At 33.4% G+C, this 15,951-nt stretch overlaps 4 protein-coding genes and 1 non-coding gene across 5 annotated transcripts; 3 read left to right on the top strand and 2 right to left on the bottom strand.

The window, feature by feature from the left end:
• Window positions 1-972: 972 nt before the first annotated feature.
• Window positions 973-4,221, bottom strand: Kpol_1041p1 (uncharacterized protein; the record flags this gene model as incomplete). The annotated part of the gene is made up of 1 exon (XM_001644752.1): window positions 973-4,221. One exon carries the CDS (start codon window positions 4,219-4,221, stop codon window positions 973-975), a length of 3,249 nt encoding a protein of 1,082 aa, XP_001644802.1.
• Window positions 4,222-5,802: 1,581 nt separating this feature from the next.
• Kpol_1041p2 (uncharacterized protein) lies at window positions 5,803-7,725 on the top strand (the record flags this gene model as incomplete). The annotated part of the gene is made up of 1 exon (XM_001644753.1): window positions 5,803-7,725. One exon carries the CDS (start codon window positions 5,803-5,805, stop codon window positions 7,723-7,725), a length of 1,923 nt encoding a protein of 640 aa, XP_001644803.1.
• Window positions 7,726-8,099: 374 nt separating this feature from the next.
• On the bottom strand, window positions 8,100-8,212 carry Kpol_1041trna1. The gene is made up of 2 exons: window positions 8,176-8,212; window positions 8,100-8,136 (listed from the first exon to the last, which is right to left on the bottom strand). It is a non-coding gene; the product is annotated as a tRNA-Pro (tRNA).
• Window positions 8,213-10,922: 2,710 nt separating this feature from the next.
• Kpol_1041p3 (uncharacterized protein) lies at window positions 10,923-12,155 on the top strand (the record flags this gene model as incomplete). The annotated part of the gene is made up of 1 exon (XM_001644754.1): window positions 10,923-12,155. The coding sequence occupies one exon, from the start codon at window positions 10,923-10,925 to the stop codon at window positions 12,153-12,155; it is 1,233 nt and encodes a 410-aa protein (XP_001644804.1).
• Window positions 12,156-12,745: 590 nt separating this feature from the next.
• Window positions 12,746-13,900, top strand: NOP13 (Nop13p; the record flags this gene model as incomplete). The annotated part of the gene is made up of 1 exon (XM_001644755.1): window positions 12,746-13,900. The coding sequence occupies one exon, from the start codon at window positions 12,746-12,748 to the stop codon at window positions 13,898-13,900; it is 1,155 nt and encodes a 384-aa protein (XP_001644805.1).
• Window positions 13,901-15,951: the final 2,051 nt, after the last annotated feature.

Consider the following 15,951-nt stretch of genomic DNA (forward strand, 5'->3'; position numbering starts at 1 on the left):
TATACACTTTCTCATAATCTAAGCCAGACCCATCGTCTGATCTTTCGCCTATCCTTTCTGGGTCATTCCCAAAGTAATTCGTATTATGGTAAAACTGACCCAATTTAACCATATATTCAACCGGTTTGCCAACTTCAATGATATCTCCTTTGTCGATATCTACATAATACTTCCCGCCACTGGCGTTTTTGCTGAGATTCTGAAATATCCCAATGCTGCCATTCTGGCCTTCTTCAATAGCAATTTCTGGATAACCAAAATAGTTTTGTGTACCTATATAAATAAAAATCGCCATCAACTCAACTAGTATCGTAATACCAACGCTGATTAGTACAACACTACTGACATTGACCTCTTGTCTTCCTTTCTTTTCCTTTTCCTTACCTTCATCACCACTAAATCTACTGGTTGAGGATCTGTTGATCTCTTCAAATCCACTATTCTCTTCGCTGTCACTACTGTTACTGGATAAAACATCCTCTTCTTCCCCCATGTCAACAAGTTTCCAACTAGACTCTAATTCATTAGCCATCATCTTCGTCATTACCACCATATGAATTGACGACTCCTTATTGCTTCTGCTACAAGACGGTGCATGTATACACTTTTCGGAGTTCGTCTTTAATACTTCTCTTATTTATTATTTATCCTCCTCATCCTTTGTTTTTTCCTGGCTGTCCTTTTTTTTTTTTTTTTTTTAATACCATACCTTGAAATCCCTTATTTTATAAGGTACATTTATATATACAACAGGTACAGCTTTTATTATAATGTTACACTTAAGTATAATACGTTTATGTATGTACATATGTATACATAGATATATATTGGAGGCTGTGGGTAGAGTAGGGCTTTCACAACTATAGATTTTGATTAAGTTAGAAATCGAATTAGATTAAAGAATTTACAACTGTATATGTGAATTTAAATAATCTATCTCTTCTTTTAAACTCGCTTCTTCAACACTTTTAACTAACTCTTTTGTACATTAGCAACGTCAAATGCAATCCCTGCTAATCTTTGCTTGAAATTCTTATCTGCAAATTCAGTATCTTTAATACTGCTAATAAATTTACCATCTGGTTTTAAATCACATAGCATTGTCATGCGTCTCCTACAATCAGAAAGACTTTGAACTACCCAATTACCATGCTCTTTTAAACCAGCATTACGACTTTGGTTCATAGATATCGTAGTAGCTTCAACCATTTGTCCGATTACTTGATTAATAGCATTGGATTCAATACGAAGTTTACCATTTGTAGATTTAGGTTGCTTTATAGAGCTTAATAATGATTGAATTGTAGAAATAACTTCAACTGTTTGATGCTCTAAGTATAATAGCAATTCACGTAACGTATTATCGGGATTCTCTATATCAAATGCGTCTATATCAAACTCCTCTTCCGATTCACTACCAGTTTCAAATTCAGATTCGCTCTCTTCTTCCTCTTCATCATCATCTGCCGCTTCTTGTCTATCCATCTTATTCCTCTCAGCTCTTTGTACATTGGCTTTCACGACGTCAGGTGCTGCATTTAAATCTTCTTCTATAATAACAGGTTTTTTAATTGCAACAGGTTTCTCAACAACAACCGGTTCGTCGACTGCAATATCTTTCTCAACCACAACCGGCACCTCTGTTACTTCGTCTGTTCCCTTAGATACTACAGGTAAATCGTCATCAACTTCCAAAACTTGTTTCATCTTAGCTGTCAGTTTAGATTCTTCAGCTTTGTATTTGGGAATCGTAGGTTCCCTCTTCACTGATCTTTCCATTGGTACAACTTTAGGGTCTCCTTTGATCTCATCGTTTTTCTTAACATTGGATTCTAACTTTTTAGTGTCATCATTTGGTGATGCCATCCTGAATCCAATACCGATGGAATTATTAAATTTCTTCATTTTATCAGTAAATACTTGAGTTGATGTCTCTGGGTCTTCTGTGATGGTCTTGTTTTTGGTGTTTTTAGAGACTGCCGCTTCATTAATTAATTTAGAATCCATTTTTGCCATTGAAGAATCTTCGATAGATATCGCATTACTATCGTTGTACAGCGTTTGTGATTGTAATGAAGTATCTACTTGTGCATCGCTCTTGTTTAGTTCCTTTTCTTCTTCGGTGCTCAATTCTACCTTGGTTGGTGAGATTACTTTTACTGATTTGTTTACATCTTCCTTTATATCATAATCATTATTTTTCTCTAACTCCTTTAAACCTTTATTAATATCACCGTTAGATGCACTAACGTCTGAAATTATTTTCAGAGATCGTTTCTCAATTGTTGGGACACTATTTTCTGTATTAGTAGATCTCCCATTTTCTAAATGTATATTTAGTTGAGATTTCGATCTACTAGCATCCAATAATGAAGGCATTACTCCAGCAGATGATATTTTCCTTGCAGAAGATGAAGAGCTTGGATTCATATTCATTGTAGCCTTTTGTAGAATTTTTAAAGGTTTTACAGGAGAAAGCTCGAAATCGTCATTGTCATCTTCTTCTGCTCCCTCATTTTTTTTATCTAACGATTTGTCGTAATTATTACCATTCATTTCATTGTAATTACCACTAGTTGTCAGTGATGATAGGATTTTTTGGGTTGAAAACGGACTATTTGATTCGTGAAGATTAGCACCATTTATATTACTATGGTGTTCAAAACCTCTATGAACTACGGAGGAATTAAAATCGCCCGCTGTAGTGTCTTGATCATGATCGGAATTGTCATCATCTATTAATTTTGCATGGTGTATTAAATTACAAACAGAATATGAAAATTCTGTGACAGCTGCTTGAACTGTGACTTGAGGTAGAATTGAGCTGTAAATAGAATAATATCTTACAGAAGTAATCAAATGAGAATAACTAGCCTTGAGTAAAACAATTTGATCTTTATAAATCGGGAAATCTGTACGAAGCAGGAGTTCATAAACCAAATTGGAAAGTTGATAGAGAATTTCAAACAAGTATTTCCCTATAGAGTCCGGATTTCTTTGAATTAGCTGTTCGAAAAATGAGTTTATCAATCCATTTATCTTCAAGAGGATAGTTATAGGAACATGACCGTCGTTGGAAATGTACATTTCTAATGCATTTTTATCTAATGGATATTTTTTGCTTAATCTTGTTAGCATATCTTTTGAAGAATGTATTAATTCGATGCCTGGTTCCAATTTTAGTTCTGCTATCATTTGGTTCAATTTTTCATTTTCAATTGATAATTTACTTACTTGATCGCTTAATGAGGTTATCTCATTTTTATAATTTATATCATATGCATTAAATGGTAAGTGTTGTTGGTGGTTTGTTTTGATGTTCATACTTGGTTTTGGTGGGATTATTTCTTGTACATTGACAACTTTTGCAATTGTTGGTTCTAGAGTGGTCGTATCATCATTAATAGAGATCGTTGTTGTTGTATTATCGTTATTATTGTTATTCTTACTATTATTAGTATTATTAGTATTATTAGTATTATCATTATTATTATTATCATGTTTTTGTTGTCTTTGTTCAGGCGAACTATTTAGATCAAATGCAGGTTGGTTAAATTTCATTGAAGTTTCTTGTATCAATGGAGAGGATTTTATGGTGTTACCATGATGAGATTTGTTTAATATATCCTTTTCTGACGTGATAGTATCGAAATCGCCAGTATAAAGCTTGTGAATATTTTTATGAGACTCGGATTCTTCTTCTTCTTCGGTTGACCAATCTATTGATGCCTTTTTGGGCACGATTTCAGATTCTTGTAGGCCGATAGTTGGAGCTATTAAATTTAAATTTGAAGATTTTGAGATATTATCATCGTTGCTAATAAAACTATTAATTTCGTTTGGATTGTAACCCATTCCTCTTCTACGTATTTCATATAAAATATCGTCTATAAGATCATTGAATCTAGTTTGAGATAAATTTGCTAATTTTTGTCTTGCTTGATTACGTTTTAAATGGAAATTGACCTTCGGTAATAGATAATTTGGTTTAGTTTGGTCTTCGCTTATCCTTCTATTCAACTCATCGAATACATCTGTACTCAATTCATAAAATTGTAGAGCTGATAATTTAATTAATTTTAATCTTGCCTTCTGAGCCCTTGCGGATTTTGATCTATCATGGTTAATACCAGTTACTTTAAAGAAATTTTCGAGAGATTGTAAATAGATGAACATCTGTTCCTGATGTTCCCTATCTAGTTCAGAGTTTGCAGTAGTCATGATGAATATTATAGTATAGATGATAACTTTACGAAACAGATTTTTGATGTTGGTTTTTTTTTCTTGTTTTGGTGTAATAGAAAGTAGAAAACTAGTACAACAACACCTCTTTACGGGAGGGTTTCTCTAACTTTTTACAACGTTGAAGGGAAGATAAAAAAAAGGCCAATTGCAAATATTATTCCTCTGAATCAACGTCTTTTATTGAATACAGTATGTAAACACTGCTAGAATCAGACACCAGAGACTAGAGAACATAGAACAATTGCAAGTTTCGAATCGAGATATATCCATTTCACAATAAGTAAATTATACTTTTTTATGTTCGATTTAATAATCACTATATAATTTTCCTGTTTCTCAGTAACCTCTCTGTCTGTCTCTCCGTCTATCTCTGCCAGTTTTTTGGACAGTGTGCCTCTCTCTGCTTCGGAATGAGAAAAACGAGAAAATGAGATGAGACAAAAAAAAAAGTAAAACAGTTCGGTTCGGTTTGGTTCGACAAGAAGTCACGTGGGTGTGGTATCGGGATGGGGAACACAAATGACGTGTATATGTGATTTATATGTGTGGAACGACGTTGGAGGGGAGTGTCAGTAAAACATGAGGGTTGTTAACGATGAATGGGGATGTTCTAGTAGGATGGAAGAGGTAAGAGGAGATGGAAAGCATTGGTGTGTTATGACAGCTAGGTCCCATCGGACCTAGATATAGCACTTACACACACATACTCAACACACACACGCACAACCGTTGCAATCTGTCGAACCTGATCCTAACAGCAACCTATTTGGTCAAACAAAATATGGAAAAAGGCCGAGTGTCTGTCTGTCTGTCTGTCTGTAATATCCTGACCATTGTTCGAAATGGCACTGACACTGGCTTGTTCAGGAAACAGTTACAGATTTGTCTGCTCGTACAACGGCACACGCACACACGCACACACAGACAGAGAGAGACCCCTGTTTTTCTTTTTGGCTCCTTGTATCTTTCTAGAAGTTTCGAAAAAACCAATGCAATCCTGTTTCAGCAATAAGTCGTCGAGTCGAGTCGAGTTCGAAGCACAGTGGTTGATTCACCCATGCTAACACATTTCACTATTGCGGTTGCAGTTGCGGTTGAGTATACGTAATTTAATGGCAATGGATTGGATTGAATTGGATTGAATTGGATTGCAAAGGAAAAACGATTCAGAAGCTTCTAGAAGGTTCTTTTAAGGGGCGAGGGGAATGAAGTTTCAGTCCAAATAACGATTTAGAGCATAACTCTTTCATAGTCTCTCTCTCTCTCTCTCTCTCTCTATCTTTAAAGATCCTATTGTCAATTATCAATTATAATTTTGGAAAGATATAAAAGGGCCACTGATTGAACTTGTTCAGATTAAATTCATCTTGTTTTTAGATTTCTTATTGTTATATTGTCCTCTTTGTATTTTTTATATATTACTTATACTCACATATAAGATACTTATAACACGTCATAGAAAAGTATCAGGAAACTTCAATTGTTATTCAATTGTTAGTAATTAACTGGAACTGTGTTGAAAAATAAACTTATAGGTTTGATCTATTATTTTAAGTTATGTCTAAAGCTGTCGGTATTGATTTAGGTACCACCTACTCATGTGTCGCTCATTTTGCTAATGATCGTGTAGAAATTATTGCCAACGATCAAGGTAACAGAACCACTCCATCCTATGTTGCCTTCACTGACACTGAAAGATTGATCGGTGATGCTGCTAAGAACCAAGCTGCTATGAACCCAACAAACACCGTTTTCGATGCTAAACGTTTGATTGGTAGAAACTTCACAGATGCTGAAGTCCAAGGTGATATGAAACATTTCCCATTTAAAGTCGTCAGCGTTGAGGGTAAACCACAGATTCAAGTCGAATACAAAGGTGAAACTAAAACTTTCACCCCAGAACAAATTTCTTCAATGGTCTTGGGTAAGATGAAGGAAACTGCTGAAGCTTATTTGGGTGGTACAGTCAATGACGCTGTCGTCACTGTCCCTGCTTATTTCAACGATTCTCAAAGACAAGCCACCAAGGATGCTGGTACCATCTCAGGTTTAAACGTTTTAAGAATTATTAACGAACCAACTGCCGCTGCTATCGCTTACGGTTTGGACAAGAAAGGTACTGAAGAAAACGTCTTGATTTTCGATCTAGGTGGTGGTACTTTTGATGTCTCTTTGTTGTCCATTGAAGATGGTATTTTCGAAGTTAAGGCCACTGCAGGTGATACCCACTTAGGTGGTGAAGATTTTGATAACAGATTGGTTAGCCATTTTGTTCAAGAATTCAAGAGAAAGCACAAGAAGGATTTGACTACAAACTTGAGAGCTCTAAGAAGATTAAGAACTGCTTGTGAAAGAGCTAAGAGAACTTTATCTTCTTCTGCTCAAACTTCTATTGAAATTGATTCCTTATACGAAGGTATCGACTTCTACACCAATATCACTAGAGCTAGATTTGAAGAATTATGTGCTGATTTGTTTAGATCTACTTTGGACCCAGTCGAAAAAGTCTTGACTGATTCCAAATTGGACAAAGCCCAAGTTCATGAAATCGTCTTGGTTGGTGGTTCTACCAGAATTCCAAAGGTTCAAAAGTTGGTTACTGACTTCTTCAACGGTAAGGAACCAAACAGATCTATTAACCCAGATGAAGCTGTCGCTTACGGTGCTGCTGTCCAAGCCGCTATCTTGACTGGTGACACTTCTTCCAAGACCCAAGACTTATTGTTGTTGGATGTCACTCCATTATCTTTAGGTATTGAAACTGCTGGTGGTGTCATGACCAAATTGATCCCAAGAAACACTACTATCCCAACAAAGAAATCTGAAACTTTCTCCACTTATGCTGATAACCAACCAGGTGTCTTGATTCAAGTATTTGAAGGTGAAAGAGCTAAGACTAAGGATAACAACATCTTGGGTAAGTTCGAATTAGCTGGTATTCCACCAGCTCCAAGAGGTGTCCCACAAATTGAAGTTACTTTTGATGTCGATTCTAACGGTATTTTGAACGTTTCCGCTGTTGAAAAAGGTACCGGTAAGACTAACAAGATTACTATCACTAATGATAAAGGTAGATTATCTAAGGAAGATATCGATAACATGGTTGCTGAAGCTGAAAAGTTCAAGGAAGAAGATGAAAAGGAAACTCAAAGAATCGCTTCTAAGAATCAATTGGAATCTGTTGCTTACTCATTGAAGAGCACTGTTTCTGAAGCTGGTGATAAGTTAGACGCTGCTGATAAAGAAACTATCACAACTAAGGCTGAAGAAGCCATTGCTTGGTTAGATAGCAACACCACTGCCTCTAAGGAAGAATTCGATGACCAATTGAAGGAATTACAAGAAGTCACAAACCCAATAATGACTAAATTATACCAAGCCGGTGGTATGCCAGGTGCTGACGCTGGTGCGGGTGGTTTCCCAGGTGGAGCACCACCAGCCCCAGAAGCTGAGGGTCCAACTGTTGAAGAAGTTGACTAATTGCATTCCTAAGTTAATTTATTTAATCCTTCTGTATTAATTTTGTATATATAGTAGAAATCAATATATGCTTGCATATTATATTTTTAAAATCAAAGTGTATTTGTTTATATGTGTAATATTCATTCAATCCGAGTTATCATTTTATTTTGCTTTTGGAGGACATTGAGAAATGACATATTTGCTGATTTTTTAAAAGTTAGTTATGTATTGATATTTGCAAGATTGATCAGAATATATTTGGATAGATTTGTCATTTTGGAGGCTATGATTGACCTATTGATTAAAAATTTGGTTCATGATCATCAATCAATCCTTCATTGTTAAAAAAATTCATTGCAATTAGTTGGATTGCAAAAAACAAAAAACAAATTGGGGCGAGCTGGGAATTGAACCCAGGGCCTCTCGCATATTTGAATGATTTGTATCCCCAAGTGTAACTCGGAATTCGCCCAAAGCGAGAATCATACCACTAGACCACACGCCCGTGTTATTTGTTGAAGTTTTTTGAAAATCTTATTCCTTTTGTTTATGATGACAAAATATGAAATCACATGAACATCACGTTCACATCACATGTATGTTGCAACATTATGTATTAAATTCTAGCCTTTTTAATAAAGTTTTAGTTATTATTATATTCGAGAGTTAGTTTGATATACGTTAAAAAAAAGGTGGGTCTGTCTTTATTCATGGTGAATATTATAGTGGCCTTCTGTACGGTAAAGAAAATATACGATTAATTAATTCTCTGCGTGTTATTTTTTTTTTGTATATAAGTTGGCATACTGTATAATATACAATAATATATCGTAGTCTCTTTTTATATGGCAACCTAGATAGTCTGACACGACGTCGGCTGTCAAGGTTTCAACCAAGTAACATCGGAATAATACAGTTCAACAAATTGTAGTAAAGATAAAGCAGGAACAATACGCGTCTATTAAGGAATTTCTTAACGTTTAATTTACTCAAATTTTTCCAGGAATAGGAGGAGGGGGGAGCAAAGAGAAGCTCAAGAATATACAGATGATATTTAGACATATATCAAAGACTAAATATTAATACTCTTGTAGTACTCCATATTTTAATTATGGCGTATCCCTTTTCATCTCCACCTCCTAGTAAATTAGAGCAGGCAGTAATAACCTGGTTTGACAACCTCCCCTGCCCCTCACCCCCGTGTAAACAAATATATATATATATATTTGTTTACATATATTGAATCATCAACAACTGACTTCCTAATTAATCTGAAATAAAAGTAACCAATTTAATTTTAAGCAAGTCTTGCTCCCGCTCTCTCTCTCTCTCTCTCTAACAACATTCCCAACAGTAACTGACGTCTTTTCTCCATTTTTTATTATTTTTTCTTTTTTTTTTTGTAAAAAAAGGTGGAATATTAATTAGCACTAACTAACTCACCTACGTCTCGCTGCAAAACATATCCATCTATATCAATTACAACAAACACAATTCTGGCTGACTATCTGATTAGCTTACTGGTCTCACTTGACCATATCACACCATGCCAACCACTACTTGTCTATCTCCTCCACCATACGGAACAAAATCAAACACAATCAAACAACAAAATATGTCAAAGTATGTTCATAATCTTCTGCTGAATGCTTAACCACTCTCACTCTCACTACACTCTCTTGTTTAAAGCTCACCAAAAAAATCGGTCTTCAAGTTAGGGCTTTACTTCCAGAGAAACAACCACCAGAATAACTCAATCCATTAGCCACTAGCCACTAGCCATTAGCACCGCAATCCCATCTCATCCCATCCACACTGCAAAACAGAAAACACCCTTCCAACAGAAGGAAGACAAGACAAAATAGGACAGCCAGCCAGCCGGCCAGCCAACTGGCCCCGTCAGCCACTGCCTAAAAACACGTTCGGGACCACTCTCTCTCTCTCCAAAGGAAAGCAAGAAAAAAAAGAATTAAAAAAAAGAAGTTTTGTCTTGTCAACCACTGGAGCCCAAACCAAAACAAAGAAACCGATGAGATGAGATGAGATGAGATGGTTCTTGATAGAGGCAAGGAAGAAACTGTTCTACAACTACAACTAACTGGGTAGGAACCAAACAGATAAATAACTAAATAACTAAATAAAAAAAATTGTTCTACAACAACGACAGCAACACGCATTCAGTTCGTTTTGTCTGCCTCTCTCTCTCTTTACCTCTACTGGTTGAGTACCACCAAATCAACCTTACCAGGGGAAACTGTTGTGGTTAGCTAATGCCAATTTAGTTTCTAGAAATTATGAAGCAAGAGCATCAATTGACACAACAGAACCCTTCTCTCAAGTGCTATCATTTAATAGATAGCTTGTTATTACATCTGACAAAAAGGTATAATTAACATACACCCACAACAACACACTTATTACTTATAGAGATAGTTGGATAGCTAGATAGCCAGATAGCCAGATATAGATAGATGTACATATATATATATAAATACTTGTGAATTAACAAACAACTGTAGTGTATTGTTGTTGTTCTTATGTTTTGGAATTTTGATCGATTACTTGTCAACGTAAGAAGTTTATCTCATTTTTTACTGTCTCTGTCTGTTTCTTTCTCTCTTTCTTTGGTCTTGATTGTACATTCTACTTAATACGCTACTTAATCTGTTTTTTTATCGTATTCCATTTTGTATTGTTCAAAATTTGAACTTTGATTTTTTATAGTTATATTATAACATTCTTTCCATCTTCAGCTAACTGCTTTTATTTATAGGTATTATCAATATTGCATTATTATATTCTAATATCGATTTTTTTCACTGTGATTCAAAAAGTTTCTCTTGAGAACGTTTTTATCATCCCTATCACTTATCTCTATTATTCTGACGAGTACATAGAAGTATAACTATAACTGCGCTATTGTGTCAGGATTCATATATATATAAATATATATATACACCAGCAACAAACTGCAAGACCAAAAAAAAAAAAAGATATAGTGCAATCAGTTGAACTCTTCGGGATATTGTTGTTGTCTTGTTGAACTGAAGTATACAAGAAATCGACAATTACTATTTTGTTAGTTATTCCTTCAAAAATTACACAAACGTTATATTAGTTGAATAGTTTATTCTGTTCATCTAAACACAGTATCGTCGTCTCAAATAAAATTACACATATACACATAAACACATAAACACATATAATAAGAAATAATGGCAACTCAATTTACTTTCAGATGGCCAAAGGGTCCTAATGATGTCATTTTAACTGGTGATTTCGATAACTGGAAAGGTACTTTACCTATGGTCAGAACTTTAGAGGATGATTTTGAAATAACTTTACCTGTTGAATTATCTGAAGAAGATAAAGATAAATTTTATTTCAAATTTATTGTAGATGGTAACTGGACTGTTAATGATAACTATCAAAAGGAACTAGACCCAAAAGATTGCGTTGAAAACAATTTTATCACTAAGGATGATATGTTTAGTACTAGTCAAATTAAAAGTGCTATTCCTGAGTCGGGTGGTTTATTAGCTGCTAATTCTGCCCAATCCACTCAACGTGGTCCTCCTTCTACTTCAAACAAGAAGAAGAGAAAGAACAAGAACAAGAAAAAAAATAAAAAGAAGAAGTCTACAAAGAAAGAAGGTGCCAATGAACCAGAAACTGAAAGCTCCAGGGATGGAACTCCAGGACATGAAGGTGAAGAAGATGGTGAAGAAATTGAAGCTACAAATGAAGAATTGACTTCAACACCAGCTACTAAGCAAGAAGAAAATGAAGAAAAACCACCAGTAACTACTATTGAAGACAAAGAAGTACCACTAGTGGAAACAAAGACTGATTTAGTCGAGCCAACTAAGGAGGAACCTGTCAAACCTGAAGAAGTCGAAGAAGAAGACTTGTCTCAAAAGGAAGCTCACATTTTACCGGTCGAAACTAAAACTCCACTTAACAAATTCGGTTCTTCTATTGCTCCTGGCCCAGTCATGGTTAAAAATCCATCATCTGTAAAAGAATTTTATGAAGTTTCTGATGTCAATGCAAAGGAATTGAATCAAAGATTGAATCAAAAGGAATCAATTGAAGCAGAAGAAGGTGTACCTACTTTGGATCCAAATGCTCAACCTAAACAGGAAATGGTTGAACAAGCTGCTGTTCCTGCAGAAGCTGTTGTTCAAAAAGAAACCAAAGCTGTTGCTCAAAAGGTAACCAAAGCTCCTACTTCTGAGAAAGCCAAACAAGAACAGCAACCTAAAGAACAAAAGCCTGAATCCAGGGAAAAGCCAAAACCTGAATCTAGAGAAAGACCAAAAGAAAAGCCAAAGAAAGAATCTAAACCTTCTAGTCCAACTAAGAAGACCCCACTTAACGAACCAAGACCTCAGGAAAAGAAGAAGAAGAAGGGTATCTTTAGTAAATTAAAGAAATTCTTCAGCTGACTTATATTTACTCGAAATTATAATCATCTTTGGTTTCCGGGGATTGGTTTGAAATAAGTTGTATTATTAGTTAAAATGTTCTTCCTGTCATTTCATAGATTTCAAATCTTTCCAAAAATCATGATTTCCTGCTACTAATTAATGTTAAACCTCCCATGTTATCAATAATTTGTGTCCTTTTAATTTTATATATTTAATATTTTTTTCTGTCTTTTTTGAAAATTCATAGTATTCTAATTTAATTTAATTTAATTTAATTTGATCATTTAATTTAATTTTAACAATTTTTAATTTATATATATTTATTTTAATCAGTCACTCATTTAAATTTATATTCATTATGACGTTTAAGTCCCAGGTTGGTAAAAACTTGCAAAGCTTGGAAATTTCTTTTATATAGCACGTGATATGTAAACATTAAAATTTTTATTCCAGCAATGAAAAAATCTTGAGATGAGATGAGATGAGATGAAATGAGTTGAACTAATAGTTAAAAAGAGTAGTTGCAAATAGTATTGTTATATTTACTTGACAATATTGGTTGGTATATGAATTATACAAGACTCTAAAGTGACGTACCTGAATTTAAGATGAGCAAGGAAGAAACTTTATCAAAGGAAGAACAAATTCAGAAGGCCTTATCGGATCCAACTAAAAAGAGAAAGGCAGAAGATGAGATTGAAATTGATTTAAGTAGCTCAGTACCTTTATCTAAAAAACAAAAACGTTTGTTAAGAAGAGGTAAGATTACTTTGGAAGAATTGAATTCCAAATTTAATATCGATCCTGCTTCTATTGCGGAATATAAAAAGGAAACTGAAGAATCTAAGTCTAATGATGAAGAATCTGCTGAAACTAAAGAAGAAGCCAAATCTTCTGAAGTTGTACCAAAGGATAAGAAGAAGAAGGAGAAGAAAATTGGTGTCTGGATTGGTAATTTATCCTTCGATACCACCAAGGATGATATTATTAAGTTTATTGTCTTAAAGACAAAAGATAATGAAGAGTCTACTAGAGTTACTGAAGAAGATATTGAAAGAGTTAATATGCCTTTAGCTAAAAATGATGGTAAACAAATCAAGAATAAAGGTTTCTGTTATCTAGATTTTAAGACTGATGAAAAGATGTTGGCTGTAGTTGCTTTAAGTGAATCTCAATTAAATGGTAGAAATTTATTGGTTAAAAACTCTAAGGATTATGAAGGTAGACCAGACAAAAATGATTTGATCTCAATGTCTAAAAACCCACCTTCAAGAATTTTATTTGTTGGTAATTTATCCTTTGATACCACAGATGATTTATTAAGAAAACATTTCCAACATTGTGGTGAAATTATCAAAATCCGTATGGCTACTTTCCAAGATACCGGTAAGTGTAAAGGTTTTGCCTTTGTCGATTTCAAAAATGAAGAAGGTGCTACTAAAGCGCTTACTGATAAAAGTTGTAGAAAAATTGCTGGTAGACCATTGAGAATGGAATTTGGTGAAGATAGAAGTAAAAGACAAGTAAAGAGAAGAGATACCAGCGCCCCACCAAAGAGAGACTTTGACTTGAACACAAACAACATTCCAGTTGTATCATCTAGTGAAAGAAAACCGGTAGAAAAGAAACGTGTATCAAGACCAAGTAACAAACAATATGTTGATTCTAATAACAGAGTTAAGAGTAGTGTAGCTTTAGCTTCCGCTCAAAGAGCCTCTGCAGCTATTGTTCCATCTACTGGTAAGAAAGTAGTATTTAATTGATTTTCGCATTAAATAGATATATTCAATAAGGAATATTTTGTATAGTATATTGATATAATCAAATAATTCATTAAACGGTTTCTTAATTGTTCGTTACATTAATGTTTATTTTTTGAAGAGATATAGCCGTCTTTAAATGCCTTTTTAAAGAAGCTAAAGTTAAAATTTAAAGATTTCCGTAAAAACAAGTTACTAATTAAATATTCTCTTAAAAACTAACAATCATATATAGACCTATCGGATGATATTTTGTAAAATTGAAGTACTCTATTAATTCTACTATTAAAATTTGAATATTAACCAGCCCCTGGTAAAATTGTACTGACTGTAGTCATATATGAGTCTGCTTCATCGATAATTAGATTTGAACTACTTATAAATTCTAATAATTTAATTTATGAATTCACGATATAATTTAAACTTTATAACCTTTTACAAAAATGTAATAAACTATCATGCAGTGAATATTTCTCCTTATTACATAATTTGTAAAATGAAAACAGTACGTACATGTAGTATTTGATAGTCCAACTTGAGGACCGTTCAAACATTACAAAAATGACTTTCATTAATAGTTCAAGAAAAAATTTAAATTTAAAAAAAAACTCTATAAACTTTAATTCTAATTATCAATTGGTAAAAATGATATATAGACTTAACTGACCTCTTGATATATCACAACCAAGATTATCAATACCTACTTAACAGTTTGATTTAGAAAATAAGAAAATAGAACGATGCCTTTAGAACATTAAATTTCATGATATCATTCGTATATAGATGTATATATACGTAGTTGTACAAGAGTCAAACGATCTACATTTTTAACCTTCAAAATGTTCTAGATTGATAACTTGACCATAAATTTGTACATTCTGGATCTGCAGAAAGTGATATACGGCAAGGAAAAAAACCCATAAAATCAGCATACTCATTTTTAAAACAGAGCTTAACAACCATTAAACGAAATTTCATTAAGAATAAGTTGAATAGTAACATAACATAAATACAAAGTAAAGTTATTCAATTTCTTAAAGAGCTTTAATTTTAACTTAATATAAACAATCATATCAAAATATGCAAGAATCTTGGTATTTTTTAAAAAAAGTCAGATAATATCTTAAATCTGAAATCGCAAAAAACCATGAATCTCTAGAAAACCAACAAAATATGAACATATAAGTAGATGGATATATTAGTTTCATTATTCGCTAATACAAAATAAACCAATTTCTACTTCTAACAGGCAGAATTTTCTATGATCTTTATATGATTTCGAAATTAAAAATAGTACCGCATTTCATGATGACTACCTAGAGAATAATCATCAAACAAATTCAATTATTGAGGACTGCTTTTCAATGCTGATCAAAATGATAATAGATGATGTTGTATTGTCAATTACTCTAATACTAAATTAACAATTATCTATCAGTTTAAAACTCCAAACACATACATGGACTATCCATGTAATTAAGTACATCATCTGCTTGATTTCCTATTTCGTCAATCATTTTAGCTTCTATTTTTAATTCAAATTGACCTTAATCGCGTATAAAATTTCGATCTAAATAAGCAACAAGATTCGAACGATGATGAATATTTCAAACGATACAAAATAATAATAATAAAAAATACTATAATTTGATATTGAACTAATTATATCTTAGAGTCCAGGTACCAAGGAATACCAAGGTACACTAAGAAAAGATATCCGTTAAAGGTAATGCTTGTTTATTTGATATTATTGGGTCTGTTAAGATAGTGTATAGTTTATCGAATAGTGCAAGAATATATTTTAGTAACAGTTATAGACTTCACATCGTTTTTGTTCTTTTAAGTTAATACCAGACTCTATTATTATCTTATTTAATTAAGTGATAAAATAGAAAATAAATTATTTAAGTGGCTATCTTCATTTTTCTTCGATCCTTTAAATATTTTGCTATCGTTATCTATTCTCTGTTTCTTCTTAGCGAACGTTTCTATTATCCCCTTTCACTTTGGTTTATAATAAAAATACCCCAATATTACCTTTTCATATCTAACGA

Source organism: Vanderwaltozyma polyspora, genomic scaffold (assembly GCF_000150035.1).
Source record: "Vanderwaltozyma polyspora DSM 70294 KpolScaffold1041 genomic scaffold, whole genome shotgun sequence".
Taxonomy (NCBI): domain Eukaryota; kingdom Fungi; phylum Ascomycota; class Saccharomycetes; order Saccharomycetales; family Saccharomycetaceae; genus Vanderwaltozyma; species Vanderwaltozyma polyspora.